This window comes from Neovison vison, chromosome 3 (genome assembly GCF_020171115.1).
Source record: "Neovison vison isolate M4711 chromosome 3, ASM_NN_V1, whole genome shotgun sequence".
In the NCBI taxonomy this organism is placed as follows: Eukaryota; Metazoa; Chordata; class Mammalia; order Carnivora; family Mustelidae; genus Neogale; species Neogale vison.
The window spans coordinates 13,048,232-13,069,996 of NC_058093.1; the positions used below are offsets into that span (position 1 = coordinate 13,048,232).

Genomic DNA, 21,765 nt, shown 5'->3' on the forward strand with positions numbered 1-21,765 from the left:
GAGGCTTTAACCCACTGAGCCACCCAGGAGCCCCTCTGAAGAACTTTAAAGGTCTTTAAAGCAAAACTGTTCATAAGACTGTCATATGTTTCAATTAATATTATATATGGCATGTGATAATTTTGTGAAATAATTTCCTGTTAACTAAATAAAACAGATGATTGTGTTTCAGAATATAACAAAATCAAGACTAAAAGGGCTTCCTTTTAGGACTAAGGTCCAGAAAGGGTTTGTGATGCTATAGAGCTAAACATTCTGCTTTTCTGAAATAGGATGACGAACTTAATGAACTGACAAGAGAAGACATGGAAAAACAGATCTGCTCTGGTAACTGGATGATTACAGTGACTGCTGTTTTGAGCCTGAACTGCTCAAAGCTGTAATTTTTCCCAGTTCTAGCCATGACGAGGTCTCCCACATAAGTATTGCAAAGTATTACATTATAAAGAAATGTGATAACTTTCTATCTTCTAAAGTATAAAGGACAAAAGGAAACCAATCCTTTTTATATACTTATGAGTCCTAACGAATATGATAGCATTTCAGAAAGTCATTTTGTTTTACTATTCTTCTAATTAATATTTAAGCGTTTATCATGTACATGACAAAATATATTCTAGGAAAGTAATAAATATAGAATATGAGACCACTGCCCGTGAAGAGCTTACAATCTAAAGAGAAAGCATAAAACAAATTTTAACAAGCAAAGCTTAAATGTTAAGACAGTGCAAAACAAGGGGCAGGAAATACACACATTCATTATTCAAACAGAATTTTGAAAACTCCTAACCAAAAAGGAGATGAATATATATATAATACATATTACCATACCTAAAGTTATAAAACATTCATAAATACACAGCAAGAGAAAAAGAAGCAAATGAATCCTGCAGTTGCTGCTACAAATAGCAACAGATGCAAGCCTAACTGAGAGCCAATCCAAGTTTAGGAGACAGGAAAGAAGGAGGTCAATAAGCAAGCTTTTAGTGGTAGGACAAAAATTAAGATGCACTTTAAATTAAGCTGCTGGTTAGGAAATGATTACCTGAACTTCTTCAAACTCATTCCAGTACACAGCAGAGGCACTCTTGGAGGCTGTATCTGGGAAGATAAGAAGCTACTTTCCTGTGTGTTCCTTTCATTTTCATTTTAAAGCATACAGAATCCAGTGGTGATAAAACTGTGTCATACTATTGTGTTAATGGAAACATAATGTGTGTATTTTGCATAATTTAACATATAGATAAAATAGCTGCACTTCCCCCTTCAATCGAAAAGTTGAGTAATAGGAAACTCTTTTTCTAAGTTTACTGATCTTTACTACTTACGCTAAATAGTGCTTCTCCAATCATTTCAAGCTAATTTACTAGCAGCATCATTTCAAGTCACCAGCTTGAGTTCACAGATAGGAGAAATATACACAGTTCTGTATCATCAATAGAACAACTGCAAACAATACTTAAAATAAAAAATTTTGAATCAGTGTATGGCTAAAATTCGGATTCCAGAAAAGGAAGCATTCCAAACAGGAAACAGAGAAGTTTCAAATTAAATAAGTAACCCAATGAGATGATGGTCATTCAAATCAAGAATCAAAACATACAGTCCTGAACAGAAACAAACCTGATCAAAACATTTAAAATAGTAAGAGGGAGGGCAAAGGGAAGCCAAAGCAACTATCAGAATGAAACACAGCAGAAGGTTTTCCAGTCCCATAAGAAGGATTTTTAAAAAGAAAAGTGAGAACTACAAAACTTACATATGCATTTTAGTACACATATTTCATCTTACTATGTTAAAACTGTTTTTCTTACAAACTTTCCTACCTCATTATTTGAATCTTGAATAACTTTATAGAGGGCTGGTACCAGCGTTTTTTTCCGGTGTAAAGTTGCTGCATAATTGGTGATCTGAGTGTCAGGTAATGCCTGAAAGAAACATCAAAGGAAATCAAAAGCAAACTTAGTATTTGGAAAATGAGGAAATCTGTTTATCCTCAGTTCCTCTTGAAAAGATTTATGATAGAGTCAACTAAGAAAAGTAAAAATAACACAAGAAATAGCCACGAGAATTAATAAAACAAATTAACTTAGAATGTTATAGTATATAGTTCTTCAAACTACTTAACCAAGAAAAATGATTAGAAATCACACATTCTATCAAGATTTGCTGAAATAGGTCACCCAAAATAATCTACTCTAAAAAAAAATAAGTATAGGATATATTTTAATTCTTGGATTTTATGTTTACAAAACATTTATTACTGTAGTATTCAGAAATTACAGTTTTAAATCAAATCAATGGGTGATTTTTAATTACAGGAAATACAGGAAATCCTACATCTGTGCCTTATTAAAGCTTGGAAGCTTCCCCTTTTACTGAATGTATTTAAAAATTCATATAACCTCTCAGCAATCCTATTTACATTTTTATATATTACCTTCTAGTCATTATTCACCTTAGTGCCTTTTTAAAGAATTACAAATACAGAAACACATTATTTCATATTGTGCCATTTCTACTTCATATCAGAGCATTTACTTCAGTTTCTCCACAGAACACTTGTATTTATTGTTTGAATTACTGACATACAGAATCATATGACACATTCCTATCCTCAATCCAACTTACCTTGAATTCTTTTTTTTTTTTTTTTTTAAGATTTTATTTATTTATTTGACAGAGAGAAATCACAAGTAGTCGGAGAGGCAGGCAGAGAGAGAGAGAGGGAAGCAGGCTCCCCGCTGAGCAGAGAGCCCGATGCGGGACTCGATCCCAGGACCCTGAGACCATGACCTGAGCCGAAGGCAGCGGCTCAACCCACTGAGCCACCCAGGCGCCCCAACTTACCTTGAATTCTGATAACCATTCTTCCACAACACCACGTTCAGATCCCAGCATCTTCTACCCTCTATTCCTCTTTTATTTCTGAAAGAAAAAAGCACTGAACTTGAGTACAGCATTGGGTACTTAAACTACCAAAGGTAAACGATATGCACTTTTCTTTTTCTTTTTAAGATTTTATTTATTTATTTGACAGAGAGAGAGAGTACAAGCAAGCAGAGAAGCAGGCAGAGAGAGGAGGGGAAGCAGGCTCCCCGCTGAGCAGAGAGCCCCACATGGGGCTCGATCCCAGGATCCTGGGATCATGACCCGAGCCGAAGGCAGAGGCTTTAACCCACTGAGCCACCCAGGCGCCCCGATATGCACTTTTCTTTTTTTTTTTTTTTTAAAGATTTTTATTGATTTATTGACAGAGAGAGATCACAAGCAGGCAGAGAGGCAGGCAGAGAGAGAAAGAGGAGGAAGCAGGCTCCCTGCTGAGCAGAGAGCCCGATGCGGGACTCCATCCCAGGATCCTGAGATCATGACCTGAGCGGAAGGCAGCAGCCCAACCCACTGAGCCACCCAGGCGCCCGATATGCACTTTTCTTAAACAAAGAAACTAACCTAGCACATACTTCAGACTGGAGCTTAATTAAAACAAATTTGTATTTAAGAAATAAATTCTATTTTTAGTGGTACATTTGAAACCGATTTCCCTAATACTTTTAAGATTTTATTTATTTATTTGACACAGAGAGAAAGATCACAAGCAGGCAGAGACGGGGAAGCAGACTCTTCACTAAGCAGGGAGCCCTATGCAAGGCTCAATCCCAGGACACTGAGATCATGACCTGAGCTGAAGGCAGACACCTAACAACCGAGTCACCCAAGCACCCTGTCCCTAATACGTTTATATTCTCCTCGACAATCATATTTCAAAGTGGCTAAAACAAGTTTAGTGAAATCAAACTACATGTTACCTAAGACAAATGAAAAGTCTAACTTTAGAGAGCCTCTACCAAATACACAACTGGAATTAGTTACATATCACAGAACAAACCATGTGACAGATTATGAATGACAAAGACAGAAAAGCTAGAAATCAAGGGTCACATATTCAGCAAACTGATTATAAATGTATATGTACTATGCGAATAAGGCCTTTGAAGAAAATGGATTTATATGTTTTCTATAACGGAAAGATGTCCAAGTACAAAAAGCAAGTTGTACAATTATGTAAACTATAATTCCATTAAAAATACAAATAAAATGTGAAAATGTGAAAAAAGCTTGGCACATATATAATAAATTAAACTGTCTACCTCTGAGAGAAGGAATATTGAGGATATTCTAATCAGGTAACCTTGAATTATAGAAAAAAAATAGCATGTATTATTTTTAAAGTGAGGAAGACAATTAAAAGGTCTTCGTTTTTAATTAAATTTAAAGGCTCAAAAGAACTAGATGAAATAAAGAACTTCTTTGAGGGGGAAGGAAACATCCTCAAAGCAACTGAAATAAAAGTTTCTTTATTAAAAAGATAATATTTCCTGAGACTGTGTCAAATTTCACACTGAATTTCTACCTTAAAAAAAAGGAATCAGATTTCCTTATTCTACCCTTCAATTCGAAAAGGATTCTTCAATGTTTCTATATAATGCACTATATCAAGTATAAGGGAGGAATACAAAGAGTAAGACATGTCCCTTATTTTCAAGTAGCAAATGTTGTAAAGATAGACTGATGAATTTAGTCAAAATAAATTGCCAGAGAAAAAAGAGACAGTAGGGAAACCTATAGATTAAGAGAGATTAAAAAAAAAATCAATAGCCAAAGAATGAATCTCCTTTGGATTCTGATTCAAACAATTAAAAAGAACATGACACGACTGGAAAAAGCTGAACATGACTGGTTATTTGATTATATTAAGGAAATATTATAGGCTATTTTATATTTGATAATGGTATTATAGTTACTTTTTTTTTTTTTTAAATAGTGCTTGTCTCTTAGAGTTACATACTAACCTATTTACTGGTGAAATAATGTCTGGGATTTGCCTTAAAATAATCAGGGCAGGGACAGAGGGAACCAAGTAAGGAAATGTCTTAGGTATAGATGAAATACGACTGGCCATGAATTAATACCCACTCAAGCTGAATAACTGGTACACAAATTTCACTGCACTATTATCATCACTTTGTTATAAGTTTGAAATGTTCCACAACAAGCTTTAAGACAAAAAGGATTAATGAACACTACATAAAAATTAAAATGCCATACCTACACATACTCAATTTTGCAAGCAATTTCTGGGAGCTCAGATCAACTAAAGCCCATTATTAATAGACATGGACACCCAAATTACAGACTCTTGCTGAAGAAATGAGACTCTTAAAAATAACTTTGCAGGGCGCCTGGGTGGCTCAGTGGGTTAAGCCGCTGCCTTCGGCTCGGGTCATGATCTCAGGGTCCTCGGATCGAGTCCCGCATCGGGCTCTCTGCTCAGCGGGGAGCCTGCTTCCTCCTCTCTCTCTCTGCCTGCCTCTCTGCCTGCTTGTGATCTCTCTCTGTCAAATAAATAAATAAAATCTTTAAAAAAAATAAAATAAAAAAAAATAACTTTGCATGAATACTGTTTTTCTGAAAATAAATAAATTGGAAAAAAAAATAACTTTGCAACGACGTGGATGGAACTAGAGGGTATTATGCTTAGTGAAATAAGTCAATCAGAGAGAAAAAATGATCATATGATCTCCCTGATATGAGGAAGTAGAGAGGCAACATGGGAGATTTGGGGGGTAGGAAAAAAAGAAATGAAAGAAGATGGGATCTGGAGGGAGAAAAACCAAAAGAGACTCTCAATCTCACAAAACCTAAACAGAGGGTTGCAGGGGCGGGGCGGGGCGGGGGGAAGCAGTTATGGACACTGGGGAGGGTATGTGCTATGGTGAGTGCTGTGAAATGTGTAGACCTGGCGATTCACAGACCTGTACCCCTGGGGCTAATAATACATTATGCATTAATAAAAAAATACAAAATTATAATAAAAAAATAACTTTGCAAAATAGAGCACAACCATACATCCAAAAGATAATGCCCTTCAGGGGCGCCTGGGTGGCTCAGTGGGTTAAAGCCTCTGCCTTCGGCTCAGGTCATGATCTCAGGGTCCTGGGATCGAGCCCCACGTCAGGCTCTCTGCTCAGCGGGGAGCCTGCTTCCCTCCTCTCTCTGCCTGCCTCTCTGCCTACTTGTGATTTCTGTCAAATAAATAAATTCTTAAAAAAAAAAAAAAGACAATGCCCTCCAAAAGAATCATTTTCTAAGTTTCATACATTTATTACAATGATTATTCAAATCAATGTCAGAACTCCTTTTTTTCTTTTATACCAACTAAGTGGTAGTAAATACTTTCTGAAACCTAGTTCTTCACCTAAAAATGTATTCCACTATATGACTATGATTAATGTGCTTCTTACTCTATGCAAATTATACCTCAATAAAAAAATTTTTATGAACAACTGTCTAAATATCCTAAGGCAGCTGCCTCTGATAGCTTCTCAGAACTCAAGGAAGCAACTGACTAAAAAGCAAAGGCAAGAGTCGGTCAGAAATTTATTGATCCAAAACATAAATATTTCTTAAACACCAACTATAACAGCCATTATGCTAATAGTTGGTAATACAATGATAAACAAAACCAGACATAGTTTTACTATATAACAGATCATTTATCTAGTGTAGGAGACTAAACACAAATTTTGGAATGGGATGAAGAGTAAAAAGAAAAGACACACAAAAGCATAATAAAAGGAACCTAATATTGATGAAGGAATCAAAAAAGACTTCTCTAAGGTAAGTTGAGGTAACAAAGATCAATAGAGTTAAGGAATTTGGAAAAGAACATTTAGAAAAAGGCAATGACCTATATACAGGCCCTGTCACGAGAAGAAACCTAGAAGTTATAGAATCTAAAAGAAGACCAGGAACACAGAAAGCAAGGGACAAGAGTTGAAGGTGGGAAAATGGTATAAATGGGAATTTGTAGTCTGCATTAAGTGTGGAAAGGGCTAAGCAGATAATTATTAAGCATTATTAAGCAGATGAATAATAAGATTCAAGGCTTGAAAAACTCATCTGGGATGCCTGGGTGGCTCACTCGCTTAAGCAGCTGTCTGTGGCCCAGTTCATAATCCCAGGGTCCTGGGATCAAGTCCTGCATTGGGCTCCTTGCTTAGCAGGGAGCCTGCTTCTTTCCTTCCCTCTGCCTGCCTGTTTTTTCTCTCTCTCTCTGTCAAATAAATAAAATCTTAAAAAAAAAAAAAAAGAAAGAAAGAAAGAAAAGAAAAGCTCATCTGGCTACAATGCAGAGAAATGACTGGCATACCTTTTCAAAGCTAGATACACATTTCCCAATAGTATGAAAACTAAAAATTCCAGGCTTGCTACAGTATTTGCTCTGAGAGTTCCTACCAAGTCTCTGGAAATTAAAACACCTGAACAGCAACTGACAATAAAAATGTTTTTTACTTACAAAGCACCTGGAAGATAAGTAAATTGGGTTACATTTTTATTAAGCTTCAAATGAAGTATATAAAGCAAAACCTATGCTAGTTTCTCCCGCTAACATCTCCATTCCTCTCAAGTCTCTTATGAAGGTATAAACAAAAGGGGTTGTTTTGTTAACATAACTTGTAACGTCTCTTTATCACTTCATTATTTCTAACAAACTCAGTGGACCACAAGATTAAGGGGAAAAACAGAACTTTACACATTCTCTGAAGAGTGCTCCAGAAAAGGAGGTAAATACTTAATGATAAATTTATTAACATGTAAGGAAGAAAAGCATAATTTCATTTAGTGGTGACAAAAAGGACTTATTTCCAATAGACAAAATGGAACTGAAAAATAAACTCTTGTATCTCTATTACTGGATTTCTCTTTTTTATTCTTTTAAAGATTTTATTTGACAGACAGAGATCGCAAGTAGGCAGAGAGGCAGGAAAAGAGAGAGGAGGGGAAGCAGGCTTCCGGCCGAACAGAGAGTCCGATGCAGGGCTCAGGGCTCAATCCCTGAGATCATGACCTGAGCCAACGGCAGAGGCTTAACCCACTGAGCCATCCAGGTGCCCCATATTTTTTTTACAAAATGTTTTAAATCAAAATTTTATTTTTCCATAGCAAAAACAAATTTGGTGGGATGTCTGGGTGGCTCAGTGGGTTAAGCTGCTGCCTTCAGCTCAGGTCATGATCCCAGGGTCCTATAATCAAATCCTGTATCGGGTTCCTTCCTCAGAGGGGAGCCTGCTTCTCTCTCTGCCTCTGCCTGCCACTCTGCCTGCTTGTGCTCTCTCTCTCTCTCTGACAAATAAATAAAATCTTAAAAAAAAAAAAACCCAAAAAAACAAATTTGGTAAGGAAAGTAGTGTTTATTGTTTTACATATTTTGCAAATCTCATAATTACTTCTGCATTTTACTGGCCGATGAAAACCTTCACTCTATATTTATCAGAGAATGACAATGAAAGCAACAAATACTGTTTGACCCTACAAACCTACTTAAGGGATCTCTAGAACACACTTTGAGCATGGACTCTGGAAGCCGACTGTCTAAGTTTAAGGTCACTTACTACAGCTATGTGTAAGCCCTCTTACCCCCTTCCTAGCTATACTTAATTCCTCTAGCCTCCTTTCTCTCAGTTTGAAAAGGAAAACAGCAGCACAGTACTAATTTCATACAATTATTACACACTTAGAACAGTTCTTATCACAAAATAACCACTATAAATGTTTGCTACAAGTATTATATATACACTTATATACTTTCCTGATACTATATGCTACTATTAATATGGCCTTTGTTATTTCCAAATAATAGACAAGAAAATTAAAGTGTAAAGAGGTCAAATGACCCAAACAAGGTAACACGGTTTAACTGGCAGAACTCAGATTTTAATTTAATGTCTACTCTAAAACCAACAGTTGAAAATGTACCTTGGTCCTTTCTTATAGCTCATACTATTCCCCACACAGCCTTCTATATCCTGGCCATACTCACCTTTCCATTTTGTCCATAGCTTGGTGCAACCCTTTACCACAGGGATTCTGTATAGACTGTGCCAGCCTAGAATGCCATCCTACTACTGTTATTTACATAGCTGGTTTCTTCCAGTCCTGACAGTCTCAGCCAGCCAGTCTTAACAACTTTATCTAAACAGCATTCCTTTCTCCCTTTTCTAGTATTTTCCATTCCAACAAATATGTTCATTTCCTAGTGCTTTGGATTTTATACCTTGCTTCTTAGATCTTATTACTTATTAGTTATTATCTGTCTTCCCCAACAAGATAGATAACAAGTTATATGAAAACAGGATCCGTTGGTTTCACTCACATCTGAATGTTCACTATGTACTCAAAGCTAACAAGCACAGTAAGGTATCTGGACTTATGGCAGATAATTATGCGTGTTCATTTAATCAATGAACCACATGGCTTATATGACTTTGGACAAATCACTTAAACCCTCTCGGCTTCAGTTTTCTACAAGGGTAAGTTACTTACTACATTTAAAATCCTAAAAATAGTACCTTTATTTGAAAACAGAATTGTATAGTTACGGAGAAATTTGTAAATATGGATTTCTGAACTATTCCCAGTATCTTAGTATCTAGAGGTAGTTGTGAATACAGTTACAGATGTACTTCAGGTTTTCTCTTTACTTATCCATACAATACATAATTCTGAAGTTTTTTTCTGTTACATATTATATCCATCCCCTTACCTGGGATATAAAAACTACATTTTTTTTAAAAATTTTATTTATTTATTTGAGAGAGAGAGACAGTGAGAGAGAGCATGATCGAGGAGAAGGTCAGAGAGCGAAGCAGACTCCCCATGGAGCTGGGAGCCCGATGTGGGACTCGATCCCGGGACTCCAGGATCACGCCCTGAGCCGAAGGCAGTCGTCCAACCAACTGAGCCACCCAGGCGTCCCATAAAAACTACATTTAAAAGCAAACATTAAGGGCTGCCTGACTGGTGCAGTCAGTAAAGCATGCAACTCAATCTCAGAGTCACAAATTTGAGCTCCATGTTGGGCCTAGAGATTACTTAAAAAAATAATAAAATCTTAAAAGCAAAAAGATATCACAGAAAATAGTTATCCTTTTGGTGACCACACTAATGGCAACTTTTATTAGCAAGCCCTGAAGACACCATAATGAGCAAAATAATAAACTGCTGGAACATGATCTGAAAGAAGTCAGTAACTATTTGCCAGAAAGCAAAATCACAGAACTCATCCAAGAATAATAAGCTTTCCACTGCCTACATGTGTAGAGACTATGTCTTAGCTGTCAGTAAGCATGTATTTTTTTTTTTTCCTCCCCAACAAACTGTCAATTTACAGAAAATGAGATTATAAGAGGCAGTAGAGCCTAATGGTTACAGTATGGGCACTAGATTGCCTGAGTTTGAATTCCAATTCTATGACCTACAAACTATGTATCAGAGGAGAAGTAACTTATTAATTATATTAATTTTACTGATTTATGGCCTCAGATTCCTCATTTATAAAAAGGGGATAATGGGGCATCTGGGTGGCTTAGTCATTAAGCATCTGCCTTCGGCTCATGTGATGACCCAGGACCCTGGGATCAAGCCCTGGACTGGGCTCCCTGCTCAGCGGGGAGACTGCTTCTCCCTCTCCCACTCCCCCTGCTTGTGTTCCCTCTCTCGCTGTGTCTCTCTCTGTCAAAAAAATAAATAAAATTTTAACAACAACAAAAAAATAAATAATAAAGAGGGAATAATAGAAGTACCTACATCAAAGGTTTTTTTTTTCTTTCCTTAAATGCGATTTAGTTAACATATAGTCTATTACTAGTTACCAGGGTAGAATTTAGTGATTCATCAGTGCATATAACGCCCAGTGTTCATTATATCAAGTGCCCTCCTTAATGTGCATCATCCAATTACCTCTTCTCCCCCACCTACCTCCCCTCCAACAAACCTCAGTGCATTTCCTAGACTTCAGCGTCTCTTATGGTTTGCCTTCCTCCCTATTTTCATCATATTTTATTTTTCTCAAAGGTTTTTTTTTTAAAGATTAAATAATACATCAGTGAGAAAAACTAATTATGAAAACTGCTCTCAAGCATTTCTAGTAGACCAATGTTATTGGATAAACAAAGCTATACAATTATCAGCGAAATATATGAAATAGTAAAAAGTGGTTTTACAAACGAGGCCAACAACTATGAAAATATTTCAAGGTATAATTCTGAAATTTAAGCATTCAAAGACACATGACTATTATAAATAACAACTTCTTTAAGAAAAAACCTACAGTGCACCATTCAATATGAATATATTGATATTCATATTGATGATATGATATATTGATATATATATCAATAGCTACATGTGGCTATTTAAATTTAAATGAATTTAAATAAAATAGTATCTAAAGATTCAATTCCTTCGTTGCACTAGCTACATTTCAAGTGCTCAGGAGCTACATGTGGCGACTGTCTCCCATACTGGAGAGCACAGACATAGAACATGGACATCATCACAGAAATTCTATTGGACAGCACTTACCTCAGTGTACCTACATAAGATGATTTTGCAGAATATATTCAATTATTCAATAACTATAAAGATCTGGCAACAAGGTTAAAAGGCACAACTATTAAAAAGGAAACACTTTCAAAAGTAAAACTCAGGGCAATAATTAAGATGCGATTATTTCAAGTCTCTTAGGTAAAACTGCTAAATAAGTAGAAGCTACGCACCAAAGATAACCAAAATTTCTAACACGTCTAATTGTGTGGAAAACTCATTCTTTACCCTTTAAAAAGTTAAATTCCATAATTTTACCTCTGTTCTAAGATCAGTTTTCTAAAGGAGGAGGTGGCACAGGAATGCGGCAGAATTCAAGTGTGGAATTCATTTGTTGAGACTTAAATATTTTCCAGCGCTATAAAAAAAAAAAATTGAAAACTATGAAATACTGAGATGGTATTCTTAGAAATGTAACAAAAACAACTTTAATAAAAAACATTTATAACACAATTATCTATTTTTAGAAATAATGAGGGATTAAAAAACTTTCTATAATAACCAGCATATACTTATGTACCATCATCAAACCTAATTTTAAAAATACTAGATTTGGGGAAAAGGAGTCTCACTTTTAGTTTCAAATTTCCCATTAATTATTCATAAGACCTTTAGTAGGTAACCTAAATATTCTGGAGCTTCACTTGAATTATCTATAAAATTAAGTCCTTTTCAGTCAAAAATTCTATGAATCCAACTTTTGAAACATGTTACAGTGATATCACTCTCATACATACATGTACAAACACTCATTAAAATTTCAATATGCAGTATAACATCAAACTTAAAGAAGTATCAATGGCTACAAAATCATTTTGGGTAAGATTACTACAGAACTGAAATTTTATCATTTTTTTAAAAGAACACAGAAAATGCTATTACTTGAAATTTGAGTACAAAACATATAAAAGCTTTTTGATCAGAGGAATCCTTTTCAAATTGCTAAAAGTATAGTTTCCTCATAAAGTAAAAACAATTTTAAAGTAGTTGCTGACATTATGCTCTACCATTTTGATTCAGAACTGTATCACAACTTTAAATTCTAAAATACCCCAAAATGTTCATTAACAAAATGTGATTTAAAAAATACAAATAATGCAATAAAATTCTCTGGAGTTAAGTTACATTATCATCTGCAAAGTCTCTGATGTTTTTCAAACTAAAGATGCATTAGGGCCTCCTAATAGAATGCTAGCAGCTGATTTGTTAGCTCTTATCTACTGACTGTCACATAAGATTTTCATTTCCTGATTTCTGTGGGTTAAAAAACTTGAAAAGGACTAACATAATATCTCTGGAAAGATACACCAGGAGCTGGTCATACTTTGAGAAGGGATATTTGATTTCAAGGAAACTCACTGTCTCCCTTTTCTTAATATTTTATTTTTAAGTAATCTCTACACCCAACATGGGGCTTGAACTCAACTCTGAGGATCAAGAGTCGCATGCTTTACCAACTGAGCCAGCCAGGAACCCCAAGGAAACTCTTTTTGTACCTTGGGAATACTGAGCCACCAAAACAATTGTAAGATTTTGAAGCAATGTAAGCTGGCAGTCTTGAAAGCTATACTGTGAATCTCTGTAGAGATGGGTCTCCAACAATCTTTCAGGGTTAATGAAACAGTTATTCACTAGGTTCTCAATTTAAGAAAGAAAAAAAAGTATAGGAAATGGAGTTTTATTATACTTTAACACAGCTCAACTCCTGATAAACTGGAAAAAAATAAGTCCCTCAGTCATTTAACAACAGAAAAAAACATATCAGGAAGGTAACACTATCTGAAGCCTCTTCTGTTCTTTCATACATAAGGTCTGGGATACAATAAAAAATTACTAAATATGTTCTTTCATATTCTTTTGAATTACTTTCAAAAAATTACTAAATATGTTCTTTCATATTCAATGTTCTTTCATACATAAGGTCTGACATACAATAAAAAATTACTAAATATGCTAAGTCATAAATATATGACCAATAATTAAGAGAAAACTACAGAGAGTCAGATCCACAGATAATCGAGTAAGATTTAACACACAAGGACAACAACTGTAAATAATTCTGAATAACATACTAAAGTAAATAGAGGAGAAAATGGACAAAACTGATGAAGTGAAAAATTTCACCAATGAATTAGGATATATAGAAATAATTAAATGTACACTGTAGAACTGAAAAACAGAATATATGTAATTAAGAACTCAATATATTGGATTTATAGCAAACTGGACACAGCAGACCATACAATTATTAGACTAAGTCAGTAAGAAATACTGAACTATTGGGACGCCTGGGTGGCTCAGTTGGTTGGACGACTGCCTTCGGCTCAGGGCGTGATCCTGGAGTCCCGGGATCGAGTCCCACATCAGGCTCCCAGCTCCATGGGGAGTCTGCTTCGCTCTCTGACCTTCTCCTCGCTCATGCGCTCTCTCACTGTCTCTCTCTCTCAAATAAATAAATAAATAAATCTTTAAAAAAAAAAAAAAAAAAAGAAATACTGAACTATAGCTAGAGAAAGAAAGTAGGAAAGAAGACAGAAAGAAGAGTAGAAGTTAGGGGAAAAGTTAGAGGAGAGGTTTAAGAGAAATGGAAGACATGATCAAAATGTCTAATATACATACAACCGAGGTCCCAGACAAGAGAGGAGATATAACCAATATTCAAAGAGGGAATAACAGAATTTTACAAAACTGATGAAAGAAATCAATTCAGAGATTCAAGATACTCTGCCAACCTCAAGCAGAATATACTCAAGGAAAACCATGCCTACAATATCATAATTAAACTATGAAAGGAAGGAGTGAAGGAAAAGAAAAATTCATAGAAATTCAAGAAAAAATTTAGTTGACCTTCAAAGAAACAGTAAGACTGACAGCAAATTTCTCAACAGAAACAAAAGAAACCAGCACATAACAGAATGACAGTTAAGGGACAAAAGAAAATAATTACTAATATAGAATACAGTAAATATCCTCTAACTACCTAGCAAAAACATCCTTTAAAAATTTAGGGCGTGGGGGGCGCCTGCTTGGCTCAGTTGATTAAGACACTGCCTTCGGCTCACGTTGTGATCCCAGAGTCCTGGGATTGAGTCCCGCATTGGGCTCCCAGCTCCATGGGGAGTCTGCTTCTCCTTCTGACCGTCTCCCCTCTCATAGTCTCTCTCACTCTCCCTCAAATAAATAAATAAAATCTTAAAAAAAAAAAATCTAGGTGGAGGGGTCCTAATGAGAAAAATATGCAGCCAAGAATATTTGATCCAGCAAGGCTGTCATTCAAAATAGAAGGAGAGAATAAAAACCTTCCAGGACAAAAAAGAACTAAAAGAATTTGTGATCACTAAACCAGCCCTGCAAGTAATATTAAAGGGGAACCCTTAAGAGAAGAGAGACCCCAAAAATAACACAGACCAGAAAGGAACATAGACAATATACAGAAATGGTGACTTCAAAGGTAATACAATGGCACTAAATTCCCATCTTTCAATAGTAACTCTGAATGTAAATGGGCTAAATGCCCCAATCAAAAGATAAAGGGTATCAGACTGGATAAAAAAGCAAGACCCATAGGTATGCCGTCTGCAAGAGACTCATTTTAGACCCAAAGAGACATCTCCAGATTGAAAGTGAGTGGGTGGAAAGCCATGTATCATGCTAATGGACACCAAAAGAAAACTGGGGTGGCAATCTTTATATTGGACAAATTAGATTTTAAACCAAAGACTGTAACAAGAGATGAGGAAGAACATTATATCATAATTAGCGGATCTATCCAACAAGAAGATCCTAACTATTTATGCCCTTAACATGGGAGCAATTATATAAATCAATTACTAACAAAATTAAAGAAACACACTGATTATAATACAATAATAGGGGACTTAAAAAACCCCCTCACTGCAATGGACAGATCATCTAAGCAGATCACAAGGAAACAAGGGCTTTGAATGACACATTGGACCAGATGGACTTCAGAGATATATTCGGAGCATTCCATCGAAAAGCAACGGAATCCCCATTCTTCTCAAGTGCACAGGGAACATTCTCCAGAACAGATCACATACAGGATCACAAATCAGATCTCTATCAGAATAAAAAGACTGGGATCACTCCCTGCATATTTTCAGACCACAATGCTTTGAAACTTGAACTCAATCACAAGAGGAAATTTGGAAAGAACTCAAATACATAGAGGTTAAAGAGCATCCTACTAAAGAATGAATGGGTCAACCAGAAAGTTAAAGAATTTAAAAAAATAATGGAAGTAAAAATGAAAACACAACTGTTCAAAACCTTTGGAATACAGCAAAGACAGTCCTAAGGGGGAAGCATATGGCAATACAAACATCTGTCAAGATCAAAAAAGGTCTCAAATACACAACCTAAAATTATACCTAAAGGGGCTGGAGAAAGAACAGCAAATAAAGCCTAAAACCAGAAGGGAAAGAGAAATAATAAAGATCAGAGCAGAGGGGTGCCTGGGTGGCTTAATGGGTTAAGCCTCTGCCTTCACCTCAGGTCACGATGTCAGGGCCTTGGAATGGAGTCCCACATCAGGCTCTCTGCTCAGCAAGGGGCCTGCTTCCCCCTCCCTCCCTGCCTGCCTCTCTGCCTACGTGTGATCTCTCTCTCTCTCTATGTCAAATAAGTAAATAAATAAAATCTTTTAAATGAATGAATGAATGAATGAATAAATATCAGTGTAGAAATCAATGAAACAGAAGCCAAAGGCCAGTGGAACAGATCAACAAAACTAGGAGCTGGTTCTTTGAAAGAATAAGATTGATAAACCCCTATCCAGACTTAACAAGATCAAGAAGAAAAGAGAAAGGACTCGAATAAATAAAATCATGAATCAAGGAGGAGAGATCACAACCAACACCAAAGAAATACAAACAACTATAAGAATATATCATGAGCAAATATATGCCAACAAACTAGGCAATCTGGAAGAAATAGATGTATTCTTAGAGACATATAAACTACCTGAACTGAAACAGGAAGAAAAAGAAAACCTGAACAGACCCAAAACCAGCAAGGACACTGAAGCAGTAATCAAAAATCTCCTAACAAAGAAGAGTTAGGGCTGGATGGCTTCCAAGGGGGAATTCTAACAAACATTTAAAGAAGAACTAATACCTGAGGGTACCTGGGTGGCTGAGTGGGTTAAAGCCTCTGCCTTTAGCTCAGGTCATGATCCCAGGGTCCTGGGATCGAACCCCATATGGGGCTCTCTGCTCAGCAGGAAGACTGCTTCCCCCTCTTTCTCTCTGCCTGCCTCTTTGCCTACTTGTGATCTCAGTCTTTCAAATAAATAAATAAAATCTTAAAAAAAAAAGAACTAATATCTATTCTTCTGAAGCTGTTTCAAAAATAGAAATGGAAGAAAAACTCCGAACTCTCCCTATGAGCCCAGCATCACCTTGATTCCAAAACCAGACAAAGACCCCATCAAAAAGGAGAATTACAGAACAACAGCACTGATGAACATGGATACAAAAATTCTTACAAGATACTAGCCAATAGGATCCAACAACATATTAAAGGGATTATTCACCACCACCACATGGGATTTATTCCTGGGCTGCAAGGGTGGTTCAACATCCACAAATCAATCAATGAGATACACTACATTAATAAAAGAAAGGACAAGAACTATATGAACCACTCAATTGATGCAGAAAAAGCATTTGACAAAGTACACGATCCTTTCTTGATTAAAACTCCTCACAGTATAGGGACAGAGGGAACATACCTCAATATCATAAAAGCCATCTACAAAAAGCCCATAGCAAATATCATTCTCGATGGGGAAAGGCTGAGAGCTTTTCCCTAAGATCAGGAACAATGCAGGGATGTCCACTAACACCACTGTTGTTCAACATAGTACCAGAAATCCTAGGCTCAGCAATCAGACAACAAAAATAAATAAAAGGCATCCAAATCAGCAAAGAAGTCAAACTCTCACTCTTTGCAGATGACATGTTACTTTGTGTGGAAAACCCAAAAGGCAACACCCCAAAATTGTTAGGACTCATACAGTAATTCAGCAAGTGGCAGGATATAAAATCAATGCACAGGAATCAGTTGCACTTATACACACTAACAATGAGGGAGAAGAGAAACTAAGGAGTCAATCCCACTTACAATCACACGAAAAACCGTAAGACACCTAAGAATAAACCTAACCGAAGAGGCAAAGGATCTGTACTGAGAAAACTATTGAACAGTCATGAAAGATATTGAAGACACAAATATGGAAAAACGTTCCATGCTCATGGATTGGAAGAAAAAATATTGTTAAAATGTCTATACTACCCAGAGCAATCTATACATTCAATACAATCCCCATCAAAATACCATCCACTTTTTTCACAGAGCTGGAACAAATAATCCTAAAATCTGTATGGAACCAGAAAAGATCCTGAATAGCCAAAGGAATGTTGAAAAAGAAAACCAAAGCTGATGGCACCACAATTCTGGATTTCAGCCTCTATTACAAAGCTGTAATCATCAAGACAGTATTGTACTGGATCAAAAGCAGACACATTAAATCAATGGAACAGAATACAGAACTCAGAAATGGACCCTCACCTATTCAACCAACTAATCTTTGACAAAGGAGGAAACAATATCCAGTGGAAAAAAGACAATCTTTTCAACAAGTGATGTTGGGGAAATTCAGATAGCCACATGCAGAAAAACGAAACTGGACCATTTCCTTACATCATATGCTTTATAGACTTAAAATGGATGAAAGACCTAAACATGAGACAGGAATCCATCAAAATCCTAGAGGAGAACACAGGCAGCAACCTCTGTGACTGTGGCTGCAGCAACTTCTTGATAGACACATCTTCAAAGGCAAGGGAGACAGAGGCAAAAATGAACTATTAGGACCTCATCAGGGTAAAAAGCTTCCACACGAAGGGCGCCTGGGTGGCTCAGTTGGTTGAGCAACTGCCTTCAGTTCGGGTCATGATCCCAGAGTCCTGGGATCGAGTCCCACATCGGGCTCCCAGCTCCACAGGGAGTCTGATTCTCCCCCCTGGCCTTCTCCCATCTCATGTTCTCTCTTTCTCGTTCTCAAATAAATAAATAAAATCTTAAAAAAAAAATCTTCTGCACAGCAAAGGAAACAGTCAACAAAATCAAAAGACAACCAGTGGAATGGGAGAAGATATTTGCAAATGTCTTATCGGATAAAGGGCTAGTATGCAAAATCTATATTTTATCTAACTCAACACCCCATGAACAAATAATCCAATCCAGAAATGGGTAGAAGACCCGAACAGACATTTCTCCAAAGAAGACATACAAACAGTCAACAAACACATGAAAAAATGCTCATCGTTTGGCATCAGGGAAATAAAAATCAAAACCACAATGAGATACCACCTCATACCTGTAAGAATGACTAAAATTAGCCACTCAGGGAATGAAAGATGTTGGTCAGGATGTGGAGAAAGGGGATTCCTCCTACACTGTTGATGGGACTGCAAGCTGGTGTACCACTCTGAAAAACAGCATGGAGCTTCCTCAAAAAGTTGAAAATAGTGCAACTTAGCATTAGCACTACTAAGTATTTACCCCAAAGATACAACATTTGTATCTTTGCTTTGAAGGAGCACTTGTACCCAGCAATGTCCACAATAGCCAAACTATGGAAAGAACCCAGATGTCCATCAAGAGAGAAATGGATAAAGATGTGGTATATACACAATGGAATGTTACACAGCCATCCAAAAAAAAAGGAATGTTGCCATTTGCAACAATATGGACAGAACTAGAGGGTATGTTGCTAGCGAAATAAGTCAATCAGATAAAGACAATTATCATAGGATCTCTCTGATATGAGTAATTTCAGAGGTAATGTACAGTTACCAACCTTGACCTTTACTTTGTTGTCAACTGCATGGAGTAAAAGAATTCCTATGTTTTGGAGCACACAATGTACAAAGATACAATCAACAACTGAAAGGGGTAGGAACAGACCAGCAAAGAAGCAGAATTTTTGTATGTTATGGAAGTTAGTATAAATTCAAATTACAGTGTTTTAACTTTAGGATGTTAAATGCAATCCCCATAGTAACCACAAACACACACACACAGCTGCAGAATATACACAAAAGAAAATGAGAAATGTATACATTTCACTAAGAAAATCAACTAAATGCAAAAGTAATACAAAATGAGGGAAAAAAGTGATAAAATAAACAGAAAACAAATAGCAAAACTATAGAAATCCTTATCAGTAATTACAATCAATGTAAATGGATTAAATTCTTCAAAAAGACTAAGAAGTTTTACAGAACAATAAAAACACATGATCCAACAATATGCTGTCTACAAGAGTCACTTGAGATCCAAGGACACAAACAGATTGAAAGTAGAAGACTACAAAAAGATAATCCATGCAAATAGTAACTAAAAGAGATCAAAGATAGCTATACTACTAACTGATAAAATAACCTTTAATTCAAAAAAGAGACAAAGGAGGACTTATAAAAGATCAATACAGCAAGAAGACATAACAAATATTTATGCACCTAATGAGAGACCATCAAAATATATGAGACAAATCTGACAGAAGTAAAGAGAGAAATAGTTCTATAATATCTGGAGACTTCAGTACCCCACAAAAAGAAATAAGGCAAACAGAGGATATAAACAACACAATAATCCAACAAGATCTAACACATGTATACAGAACACTCTACCCAACAAAAGCAGATATATTCTCCAAGTATAACTGGGTCATTTTCCAGGATGGATCACATGCTAGGCCACAAGTTAAGTTTCAGTAGATTTAAGAAAAACAGGTATCACACACAGTACTTCCTGTGATCATAATAGGAAGAAGTTAGAAATGAAGAGAATTGGGAAAATCCACAGAATTGTGCAAATTAAACAACACACTTTAAAACAACCAAGAAGTCAAAGAAGAAATCACAAAATAACTTGCAAAATATTTGAGACAAATGAAAATAAACACCTAATATACAAAACTTATGAGATGCAACAAAAGTGGTGCTAACAAGGAAATCTGGAGTTATAAATGCTTACAGTAAAAAATGAGGGGGAAAAAAAAAGAGGGATGCCTAGGTGGCTCAGTTGGTTAAGCGTCTGCCTTCGGCTCAGGTCCCTGGGATTTAGCCCCATGTTAGGCTCCCTGCTCAGTGGGAAGCCCGATTTACTCTTCTTCCTCTGTCTCCCTCCCCACAAATTCTGCTTTCTCACATGCACTCTCAAATAAGGTGGCTCAGTGGGTTAAGCCGCTGCCTTCGGCTCAGGTCATGATCTCAGGGTCCTGGGATCGAGTCCCGCATCGGGCTCTCTGCTCGGCGGGGAGCCTGCTTCCTCCTCTCTCTCTCTGCCTGCCTCTCTGCCTACTTGTGATCTCTGCCTGTCAAATAAATAAATAAAATCTTTAAAAAAATTTTTTTTAAAATAGCCACAATATCATTACATTTAAGAAATTTTAATTTTTTGATTTTATTTATTTATTTATTTGTCAGAGAGAGAGAGAGAGAGAGGGACAGGGAGAATACAAGCAGGCAGAGCGGCAGAGCAGAGGCAGAGAGAGAAGGAGGCTCCCCGCTGAGCAAGGAGCCAGATGTGGGACTCGATTCCAGGACCCTGGGATCATGACCTGAGCCAAAGGCAGGCTTAACCAATTGAGCCACCCAGGCATCCATATATAAGAAATTTTAAAGTAATTCCTTAATATAATCAAATATACCCAACTGATGTTCCAATTTACAATTATGCCAATTTTTAAAAACACTGAATCAGTATCCAAATGAAGTTCACATATCAGGACTGGATAACATCTTTTTTTTTTTTTTTTAAGATTTTATTTATTATTTGAGAGAGAGAGAACACAAGCAGGGTGAGTGGGAGAAGGAGGAGCAGGCCTCCCGCCAAGCAGAGAGCCTGATTCGGGGCTGGATCCCAGGACCCTGAGCTGAAGTCAGACAAGTTTAACGACCCTGGATGACATCTCTTAAATCTCTTTTAATCTACAGTTGTGTGTATCTATCTTGTAATTTATTTGTTGAAGAAAACAGTTATTTACCATTTTTCACATGTCTGGATTTGGCTGACTACACCCTTATGATGATTTAATATATTCCTCTGTCTTCTGTAGCTCTTCTAGATTGTGGTTCAATATAGCAGTTTGACAGATTAGGTTTATTTTTGGGGAGTGGGAACCATTCATATTGTCTGTAGCTTTATAACATCTGGTTGTCACTTTCTGTGATATTAGCAGCCTAAGGTTCCTTAGAGATTACCAAATGGTTATAAATAACTACCTAATTC

At 36.4% G+C, this 21,765-nt stretch overlaps 1 protein-coding gene across 7 annotated transcripts in view; it reads right to left on the reverse strand.

Moving 5' to 3' along the window:
* FAM126B (family with sequence similarity 126 member B) overlaps positions 1 to 21,765 on the reverse strand; it is a 77,790-nt gene that overhangs the window by 40,634 nt on the left and 15,391 nt on the right. For 4 of the 7 annotated variants that reach the window (XM_044241282.1, XM_044241278.1, XM_044241279.1 and 1 more), the window contains 3 exons: positions 11,704 to 11,803; positions 2,851 to 2,928; positions 1,827 to 1,928 (listed from right to left, as the gene is read on the reverse strand). In XM_044241282.1, the coding sequence (XP_044097217.1) occupies positions 1,827 to 1,928; positions 2,851 to 2,901 (153 nt within the window). In that variant the 5' untranslated portion in view covers positions 2,902 to 2,928; positions 11,704 to 11,803. Of the gene's footprint in view, positions 1 to 1,045; positions 1,102 to 1,826; positions 1,929 to 2,850; positions 2,929 to 11,703; positions 11,804 to 18,847; positions 18,949 to 21,765 lie in introns of those variants that run through there. The other 3 variants (XM_044241281.1, XM_044241284.1, XM_044241283.1) reach the window with 3 other exon arrangements.